This window comes from Zeugodacus cucurbitae, chromosome 5 (genome assembly GCF_028554725.1).
Source record: "Zeugodacus cucurbitae isolate PBARC_wt_2022May chromosome 5, idZeuCucr1.2, whole genome shotgun sequence".
Taxonomy (NCBI): Eukaryota; Metazoa; Arthropoda; class Insecta; order Diptera; family Tephritidae; genus Zeugodacus; species Zeugodacus cucurbitae.
Window position 1 is genome coordinate 15,411,048 of NC_071670.1, and position 11,467 is coordinate 15,422,514.

General features: G+C 36.0%; 1 protein-coding gene across 1 annotated transcript; it reads left to right on the plus strand.

Annotated features, from left to right (window-relative positions):
• Positions 1–926: 926 nt before the first annotated feature.
• LOC105214620 (probable multidrug resistance-associated protein lethal(2)03659) lies at positions 927–11,184 on the plus strand. The gene is made up of 7 exons (XM_054230518.1): positions 927–1,624; positions 6,837–7,067; positions 7,131–9,032; positions 9,125–9,440; positions 9,501–9,651; positions 9,711–10,662; positions 10,749–11,184. Exons 1-7 carry the CDS (start codon positions 1,542–1,544, stop codon positions 11,020–11,022), a joined length of 3,909 nt encoding a protein of 1,302 aa, XP_054086493.1. The 5' UTR covers positions 927–1,541; the 3' UTR covers positions 11,023–11,184.
• Positions 11,185–11,467: the final 283 nt, after the last annotated feature.

Below are 11,467 nucleotides of genomic sequence, written 5' to 3' on the forward strand. Positions count from 1 at the left end.
AGTAAAATCGTAACAGTAGTTTATGAGCGTAAAAAGAAATGTATGTATAAACTGCTTTTGAGTCACATATGCTTCATTGAAGAATTCTGCTCTTTGCTTTTTGCACACACCATAATCTAAATGTTGATAATTTCCAAATTTAACTAAAAGAATATCTTATATATTGATGATACGACAAACCTTTCCACTTAACACAGCCATAGCCATATGTATGTACATATATGTTCATATGTCTATGCTACCCAGTAATCGATTAAGTAAGTAACGCGTGTAAAACAAACTCGTTGAATTATTTTAATTATAATCGCAGAGAGCCTGCGATAAGATACTCCCTATCAGCGCGCTATCAATTGCAGCCAAACATAACGCGCTTCGATGCTTATTTTGCGCATGGCTCACATAGTTTGCGAAGACAAGCGTGTTGGAGTGGTGAAGAATGGCGGCTAAGAGTACGCTAATTCATGGCAAAGATTGAATAAACATTTTTTTTATGAACTGCATAATCGTTAACCAAATAACAACAACAATGTTGCATTTCGCCGCTGAAATGTGTGACAGCGCTCGTGTGCAAGGCGATTAGGCGATGTTGGGCGCCTTTTTAAATAAAAAAGTGAACATTTTCTACGAAAGTCAAATAAATAATTATATGTAGATATTTATTTGTCTATTTATTATATTTTTATAAATTAAATTATATTTTTCTTTTTACTTCTTTTGTGATAACTCAGCACTCGCTTGCTTGTCTAACCGAACTGCTTGACGCGTAGCTGTCAACTAGGATTTAGATAAAAAATGTTATACGAGTACCATTGTGTCATATCAAGAGGAATATCGGGTATGTACTTGTATGTTTATACATATAACGGTACTTCATATGAAGTTTTTGTCTACCACTATAAATTCGATAGAATGTAAAAACCCATTTAGTTCAATTTAACACTCGTATTGAAAATGTATAAATGAACATTTAGTGGAGCGGCTAGTCATAACGGGCAGTACGATTCGGCTAAGGTGGTCAACGTGCGCAGTTTTTTCGGTGAATTAACGGTGTTGTGTGAAATTTTAAAGTTTAAGGCAAAGGATATACCAAAAGAAAATTAAGAAAAATCTGAAAAAAAAATTTAATTTACAATAATCCATGAACTAGTGAAAGGTTCATATAAAATTTTAAAAATATTCGAAAAAAAATTAAAAAAAAAGTTTTTTAAAATAAAATGAAAAAATAATCAAAATACTAAATTTGTATTTTGAAAATTTTCGAATTTTTTCAAAAAAAAACTCCAACAAATTAAAATTTTGCAACTAATTAAAAAATATTTACCAAAAATTCAACACGCGTTTTGATTAAAATTTTAAAAGGATAAAGAACTTAAAAGAAGCCAATATTAAAAAATTTTAACCGACACAAAAAAAAATTTTAATTCTTAAAAAAATATTGAAAAAACTCGAAATATATTTAATTAACTGTTTAACTCAACATAAACCCAAGGAGTATTACGCCTTCGTCCTACACATAGCATGCTTATTGGCTAACAAAGTGTATGATGAATTCTTCTAAAGAGGGTGTGAAACGCAAGCCCAATCCTATACTTTCATCGAATTTCCTGTCGAAATGGTTTTTCATGTGAGTAAATTTGCGAGAAAAGTAGTTTAAAAACAAAAACAACAACTTAAAACAAGTGAAGATATAAAAATAAGCAGGACTACATAGAAGAAACAACAACAAATAACACACTAGTGAGCGCGAGGTCAAACTAAAAGCGATCGATTAAGGGGCCATACCAGTGTAACCTATGAAAAATTAGGCGTGAATTTTTTTAAAAGAAAGTACTCGATCAATTGTTTTGAAGTTGTTTGCACATAATAAGGTATATTTCAGCTACATTTACTTTTTTTTTTTGCAAAAATATTGAAAAACAACGGAATTATTAACGGCTATCTTCGGAAGTGCCAGAAAAAAAAGTTCCCTAACTGCTGACATGATTCCGGCTGAATGAGTTGCAGAAACAAAAAAATTCAAAAAGGATATTCAAGTTAAATATATTTCCTATACAATGACCTTCGATTTTTGAAAAATATCAAAAATTGACCAATTGGCGTAGTCCTTTTTTTAAATGTCAAATTGACATTTTTCAACCAATCAAAAAGATCGTAGGTCATTGTATAGTAAATATATTAAATAACATTCAGTTTAAATTTGAAGTCGATCGGTCAATTTCTCGTTGAGTTATAATGTCAGCAGTTTTGAGAAAAGTCGTTTCGAGAAAAACGCGTTTAAAGTTTCGACTATAGCTGCTACCAGCGAGCGGTCGCTCATTAAAACACTGTCATTCAAAAACTATCCAAGATACGACCTTAACGCTTTCTCAGGATATTTTTGAAAGTATTAACTATCGAATAAGCAAAAAATAAAAAAATCGATTTTTTGAAAATGTTACACTGGTATAGCCCCTTAATGCTGTTGTTACAATAAATTTGATATGTAATGTTATTACGGCAACATATTAAATACAAACATATATCTATATTAATGAATGAAATTATCAATTTGATATGCAGCTCTGCTACTTTAGTATACAAATATGCATATGTGAGAAACTCATTTGTTTCTCTTCGCTCCCTTATTTTTTCTGTTATTTAACTGAAATATAGATAGGTTCTCTCTTATGACTTCACTTGTCCATCATAGACCTCTTCAATCTAAGCCTAGTACACAATCGAAGGAGTGAATCGAAGACATCTAATTACTAGTTAAATAAGAAACGTAATTGATACGCATATGAAGATTATCATGGACAAGACCCTTATATAGTTTCTTACAGAGGACTTTCTCTGAATTCTGAAAAACAAATACCGAAAGTCACTTATCTTCACATCAACGACAAATTGAACATGATTATTCGGACCTTTTTTACAAATCTAAAGAATTACTATTGCATTTAAAACACTCTGGCAAAGTATTGTGTTTGAAGTCTACAATACGAGAAGAATTTAAATGAAGTAAGTAATTTAAAAAACACGCTGTTTAGAATTCCATATATGCTGAACTCCTTAGAGGTTTCTTCTCTTCAGAGAGCGATTAAAAGTCTAAGGTCACTGAAAAAAATTATGTACGAAATATAATGCAATGAATAACTAAGGCTTATCTCGTAAGGTTAAGGATAACCTTTTAACAAGCGCTGTGGTTCAAGGCATGTGTGTTTGATGTTTATGCCTAACTCCAATTTTATGTGGCTCCGTTGGACTTGTATAAAATTTATAACCTCCACGCATTTAACAAATTCTTCGTCAAACAAAAGATTCCTACAGTAAAATAAATCAATAAATTCCATTTGCTCATTGCCACAAAACACCCCGAGAAATGCGATAAGTCTGTAATGTCTCGAAACACAAAAATTCTTAAGTAAAGCTATACATGAGATATGCACAAATTTGGTAAACAACTAAGTCAGAAAGTCCCAACAAACACACAATATTCGCGTAGCCATTCGCACGAAATCAGAAATGAGATTGACGCTGCAAATCCCGATAATGAAAATGGCGCCTTGATAATACGTCACGTACATTCAAGTCTAAATTTTTGTGGTGCAGTGAGCTATTTTCAACTTCAAATAAAAAAGAAAAGAAAGACGCTTCAAGTGGCATGAGTCAGATGTCGTAAATAAAGCACGTACTTCAGATTAATACAAAACCAAATATTTATTTATTTATTTACATACTTGACTGTTTTCATTGTATAATTAGCTTTTAGAAGAAGATTATAAGAGCCACTATTGTACTCTTGGAGTGCGTGTGTAACAATGTTCTTAAAGAAGAGACAACATTTAACATGAGTATCTACTTGTGAATGAATTTCGATATGAACTTCACGATAATCTTAGATTTGATACAATTTCTGAAGAGACATACAAAGGTGTCTGTGCGAAAGCTATTAAAGCATTCAACAAATGTTATCTTCAGATATATGTTCCTCTCAGGCTACCCGACGGCTTCTTCACAAGCGCACTCAAATTGCATGTCAATTCTTCAATTTTCTTCTTATTTGGATACCTTTAAAAAGCTTTAGAACACTTAAGATCTATAAGTTGTCTTTAATAATATGTTGTCAGATAGATAAGTTTATTGATGATCATAATATACAAACGAACCTGTTTAAATTCATAGAAATCGGTGATAAATTCTTCAGATTTAACGAGATCCCAACCGAGGAATCATATCTACTTTGATAATTCATAGTTTAACATAAGTTTTTATTATTTAAAGGGCCCAAATTCTAAAGATCGTCATGTTCCAAAGTTTTTATATATTTCCCGTACTTTCACGATGTACACTATTCTATACGGTTTTCTTCTTTCGGTAGATCCATTATAGATAAGTTTAATAACGGCATAACATATCTTCAATAGGTTTAAATAATAATACGGGTTTAAGAGAATAGTTCAGATTCTATTAATTAATTATTATCTGGTTAAAAGTCAACAGAAATTGAAAATACAATATATTCATTTAATGATTCCCTCAGGTGTTAAATACTTCATTCACTCTTCACTCCCGCTGAGAAGACTTAGACCACGGAATAATTAGACAGAAGGGATTAACTCAATAAAGGGTTCTGGGAATCTGGATTTTACTTTTCATGCTTGTTTTTTGATTTTATGACATATTAGAAAAGAACTTTGGTGTTTTTAATACTAAAAAATATTGCTTTTGTGTACTTACCACAATTGAGAGAGGTTGCTCATCAGCCATTCAGAGTTGATCTTCGAATTTGTAAGACCCTCCATTTGTTGGATAATGTTAAGATTTACATCAGCAAATTCTAAAGACCAGGTTTCTTACAACTGCTAAAGAAATGTAAACACCAATTATGGTCCTTCTATATATTTTTAGTTCAAAACCTGCAATGAAATACCAACATTTATTATAAAAAAATCAGTTATTGCAGCCATACCGATAATTTCATCATATTAATTATTATAAACAAATTAACTAGTTATTAACAAATTGTACTTTGATGAATTGATAACAACCGTACTACGTCACAAAAATGATTCGACAGTTGGCTTATAGTCTCCGCCTATCAGCTGTCACATGTCAATTTATTTGATGGGATTACAAATTTTTGAAGGGAATTTTAAATGTTCATCAACAGTAATATACTATGACAGTTTAAAATGTATTTTTTCTTTATGATAGAGTAGGGGAGCTTACAACGGTAAGTACTCAGTTATTTCAACACATATTAATATATACAGTAGGGTGGCTCTTAGTATCAGATTTTGCAATTTTTCTAACTTTATATCACCAGCGATTTTCGGTTCAAAAAGCTGGTTCAAAAAAATAATTATGCATATCTTTGATGTATTAGGGTGATTCTTAAAAATCAGAAAATATTTTTTTCAGCTCGATTTCTAAAAATGACAGAGTACTAAAGGAATTGCTTAGTTTCTTAAAAAAAAATTAGTGAAAAATTAACAAAATTGTTTTTTTTTGAGTCATCACTGAAACATATTTAATATTAAATACTAAAATATTTTTTTCGTTTTCATCCTTTAACTGGCTTGAATAAAAAACCTTAATTTTGAAACGAATAATCATTAGGGTGGTCATTTAAAATATAGTGAACGATTTTTCAAATTTTCACATCTCCAGTATAGGTAATATAATCTTTATAACATCATTTTTTGATAAGCTACATTTATTTTTGATGACTTTATTTATAGAGTATTGACTACTATACATAGCTACATATATGCTAAAACATTTTATAGTAATTTGAACTTTGACCGCTAAGGGAAACAGCTGAAGCACTCATTTAAATTGACCCTAAAATAGATTCAAGATATTTTTGACTCAATTAACATCAATATAAACACTGAGACTTGGGCAAATTGTTGTAAAAATTATCTGACCACATTTAAGTACCAACCTAAACCGCATATATACCCACAATTGTGCGTTGAATTTGTGTAGGCAGATAAATAAGCGCGTATTTATCTTGAGCACACTTCTATTATATAAATTATATGGTTATTTATTTAATAAAGTATATGCCAGCGATTTGTTGTATTTGTTTGGGTGATTATATATTACACTCTGTTGTTGTTGAGATAATAAAAATTAAGTAAATAAAAGAAAATATTGACAGATAATAAATAATATCCATTTATTGCGCAGAAATGTTTGTTATTGCTTACTAAGTGTGATTTAGGTAGAATTACTCGCGCTTCCAATACATAATCACATGAGCGTATGTAGCTATTTAAACAGCAATTAAGTTTATATGTATTGAGGAATAATTTTCCTGTAATATTTAAGTATTTAGTTCGAGTAGCGGTCCTCAAAAATTGTCTGCATTTAGCACTTTTCCAGAGATCTGCCACTTGCTGTAGAAAATCAAGCACTTTGAGATTATAAAATGTAAAAGATTATAGAGTATTCATAAGTATGTATGTACATCATATGTAGTACATACGATGTACATATACATATATCTATTTATATAACTTAAGAGACACTTGAGTATATTTATTTTAGAGTATATTCTAACAATAGTACTTATAAGCCATCATTCACTTAAAATAGGCGTGTTTTAATCTTTAAACCTATATAGGGTGGCCTAAAGACTTTGAATTTTCAAGTGATAACTTAATATATAAAAATTAGAAGTGTTCCACAAGTTCAGCTAAGGAAAATTAGTATTAATTTGGCACCAATCACCGTTAAATATTATATATAGCATATCAAATGCGGTCGGAGCTATCTTACTTGTTTTAATATACACCTAAAAGTTCGAATTCTAACCAATCACTCATTCTTTGACTCTCTCTTTACAGTTGGACACGCGGTGTCTTCAAAAAAGGCTACCAAGACAAATTGGGAGCAGATGACATCTATGATCATGTGCCATATTTAGATAGCAAGGTGTTATCAAACTCACTTATCAAATACTGGGAGCAGGAGGTACGTCGAAAGAAGCCCAGTCTCTTACATATGATCTTCAGAGCCTTCGGCTGGCGTTTTGTGCCAATGTGCATCATCTATTCGATATTGGAGATCACGCTGCAGTGAGTATCTTATATAATATAACCAAATTTTAATAAATAACTATGTTTTCGTTCATTCTACAGCACCTTCCAGCCCATATTTCTCGGCGAGCTCGTGGCCTACTTCGCCGACGGACAAACTGACATTACTAAGAAGCAAGCTTATCTTTCCGCCACCGGTATTGTGTTATGCGCACTCATCGCCTCACTATGCTTTCATCCGTTCATGTTCTTTCTCTTCAAAACGGGCACGGCCATACGTGTCGCCGTTGCTGGTCTTATTTATCGCAAATGTCTACGTTCCTCGGTGACTTCGGACAATGGTGGTATGAGCGGTTTTGCGATATCGGTGCTCTCCACGGATCTGCCGCAGTTCGATACTACTTTCTACTTCTTTCACGATCTCTGGAAGGGACCGGTTGAGGCGATTGTCTTTGGTTATATAATGTACCGTGAGATCGGCTGGCCAGCTATTGTGGGAATTGCGGCGATTGCGATATTCATACCGTTGCAGGCTTGGGCAGCGAAGGCGGCCGCTAAGTATCGGCATCGTTTCGCTGAGTTCGGAGATGATCGTGTGAAGTTAATGAACGAGATAATCACAGCGATACAGGTGATCAAAATGTATGCATGGGAGAAGTCCTTTGCGAAGTTAATAGCGAATACGCGTAAGAAGGAAATACGCGCCATAAAGGGTTCAATGAATATCTACGCGGGCATGCAATGTACGAATATGATCTCGAAATTTGTGCTCTTTCTTAGTCTGGTGGCTTACGTATACACCGGCGATATTATATCGGCGCGCAAGGTTTTCATCGTGTCTTCATATTACGATGCGCTTAACGACTCGCTGCTGCACTTCTGGCCGCTGTCCGTCACCACTTGGGCGGAGACCTTCGTGTGTGCGCGTCGTATAGTCACATTTTTAATGCAAAGTGAGGATCCCGCGGATGGTGGTGTTGAAAACTTCGGTGTTGATGTCGATAAGAATGAAAAGGGTAACTTCTCGGGACGTGTGCATAACCCGCGCGCAATTGAAAAGTGTGTTTTAGCCCACAATCTAACCGCCAGTTGGGACTCACCAAAGCTAGAGAAACGTAAGCATCACATTTCCGACATCAGTTTCAGCATACGACCCGGCCAATTCATCGGCATTGTTGGCAATATTGGCTCAGGCAAGACTACACTCTTGAATGCCATAATCGGAGAACTGGAGATCATCAAAGGCAATGTTGAGGTAAACGGACGCATCAGTTATGCGCCACAAGAGGCATGGATATTCGAAGCTAGCGTACGCGACAACATCTGCTTCGTGGAACCCTATGACGCCCAACGGTACAAAGATGTGATACAAGCCTGCGAGCTGGAGCGCGACTTACAGCTGCTGCCGTATGGCGATTCCACAATAGTCGGTGAACGTGGTATTAGTTTAAGTGGCGGACAGAAAGCGCGTATTAGTTTGGCACGCGCTGTTTACCGTCAAGCCGATATTTATGTGTTCGACGATCCGCTCTCCGCTGTCGACTCACAAGTGGCTAAACGTCTCTTACGCAATTGCTTCCAGGATTATCTGAGCACGAAGATACGGATAATGGTCACGCATCGTGTGCATAATCTTAAAGAGGCCGATTGGGTTATACTATTGGAAGCGGGCGTTGTAGAAATTCAGGGTACTTATGAGGTACTTGAACAGAAAATCAGCAAACGCTTGAGCTTAACGCAAGAACAAGTGGATAAACGGCCGAAATTGATGCATGCGGAGAGCATGTTGGTGAAACCGACGGAGGAAAAGGCGGAGAACGTTGAATTGCCTAGTGATACGGGTTCGGAACGTAAGGAACAGCAAATGCAGGGTTCGGTTCGCCTTCATACATATGTGGCGTACTTCCAAGCTCTACGCATGCCTTGGTTGATATTAGTGATACTTATGTTGTTCATCTCAGCGCGAGTTTGTCAAGCCGGAATGGATATATTCATAGCGAGATGGTGAGTAAAAATGACAGCCAACTTTCCTTGCTCAAATCAAAAACCTCTTTTATTGAACTCAAACCCATAATTCTATTCTTCTCTTCCTTCAGGGCCACTTGGGAGGAATCTCAACCACAACTGAATGAAACAAATGAGGAATTTTCCTCGAAGCGTATGGAAATCGTAATCATCTATACGATCCTTATGTTGGCAACACTTCTGTTGTACGTCGTACGCACCTTTGGTTTTTTCTACATTTGTCTCGCGATATCGTTACGTCTGCACGATTATCTCTTCAAGGGTATCATACGCGCGCGCATGCGTTTCTTCAATACAAATGCTTCAGGTCGCATACTCAATCGCTTCTCAAGTGATATTGGTAATATTGACATAGCGCTACCGCAAGCCATGTTGGACTCGTACTCGGTGAGTATTACAAAGCTCAGATTTTCAATGACGGTCTTTACGCTTTACATTGTCTTACAGTTTTATATGAATACTGTTGCGGTATTGGCGATCGTGGCCTTCGCTAACTACTGGTTGCTGATACCAGCGTTCGTAATGATCGCGCTGCTATTCCTCTGTCGCGGTCTCTACATCAACGCAAGTCGCAGTCTCAAACGTATCGAGAGCATGAGTAAGTTCAAAAAAATAAATAAAATTCCATTAAAACTTCATGTGTCTTCTACTTTTCAGCACGCAGCCCCGTCTACTCACACACAAATCAGACCTTCCAGGGTCTCACCACAATACGCGCGCTCAATGGTACCAGCCATTTGGATAAGGAGTTCCACAGCTATCAGAATACCAACACATCGGCTTTATTTCTCTACGTCAGCGTTAATCGGGCTTTCGCTTTTTGGACTGATCTCATTTGTGTGCTTTATATACTAGCGGTTACCTTCAGCTTTTTGGTCATCGAAAGGGATTTCTACAGCGGTGATGTCGGTCTAGCCATTACCCAGTCCATGACATTGATAATTATGTGTCAGTGGGGTATGCGTCAGACGGCCGAAATGGAGAATAATATGACGAGTGTTGAGCGCGTGCTCGAGTATGCTGAGTTACCGTCCGAACCCGCATTGAAGACCGACACAAAAGTCATAGTTTTGCCTAAATCATGGCCGAGCACTGGCGCGGTACAATTTAAAGATTTGTACTTGCGTTATACAGAGCAAAGCGAACCGGTGCTTAAGGGTTTGAACTTCTCCATTAATTCAATGGAAAAGATCGGCATTGTAGGTCGAACAGGTGCTGGTAAATCCTCCATTATACAAGCAATCTTTCGATTGGCGCTCAATGAAGGCGCCATAACGATTGATGGTGTTGACATCGGCGCCTTGGGTTTGCATGATTTGCGCAGTCGTGTGTCGATTATACCACAAGATCCGGTGCTCTTCTCCGGCACACTGCGTTACAATCTCGATCCGCTAGAAGAGAAGTCAGACGAAGAGTTGTGGCGCGCTTTGGAAGATGTCAAACTGAAAAACTATGTCTCGACTTTGGAAGGTGGCTTGAATTGTCGCCTGCATGATGGTGGCTCGAACTTCAGTATGGGCCAAAGGCAGCTGGTCTGCATGGCGAGAGCTATACTGAGGCACAATAAATTGCTAATCATGGATGAAGCGACAGCCAATGTGGATCCAGAGTGAGTTAAAGAGCCTAGGTTAGGTTAGGTTAAGAGCCTAATTCATGCTAATAATATTTATTTATGCTTTCTATCTCACTAAATAGAACTGATATGCTCATCCAGCAAACCATCCACACGAATTTCCAACACTGCACGGTACTGACGATAGCTCATCGTTTAAACACCGTTATGGACAATGATAAAGTGATGGTTATCGATGCAGGTCGTCTGGTCGAATTCGGTCATCCATATGATTTATTGCGTGATACAAACGGTTTCCTCTACAAGCTTGTGCAGAATACCGGTCGATTTTCAGCGGAAATACTGCACCGCGTAGCGGAAAAAAGCTATAGAAAACGTGTGGGTAAATCCGATTAAGTTTGGCGAGGGTATGCGGTGGGGGTTTCTACTAAAGCTTCTAAGCTTTGCGACGTTAAACAGCTTAAGAAGCTTTTGAAATATTTATATATTTTTATTATTTATGCAATAATAATATTTGGTATTAAGCGATAAAAATTAGTTTTAAGAATTACGAATTTTTATAATGGAATTTATTTAATGAAAAAATAAAATACGATTTTCAAGTTTAAAATGATAAACTTTCCTATTATAAATTACCGCCTCTGCAATTGTTGCTCAATATTTTTAACATGGTGGCAGCATTGGTAAGCTGCATAAGTGAGTATGTATATGAAAACAATACTTAGAACAAGTCAACGAATGAAGCGAATTTCTCGAGAAATCTACATTCAAAGATTTAGCACCAAAACAATTGTTCAAGTGACTTCCCTTATTAAATAATTGGCGTTCACGCGGCGTAAAG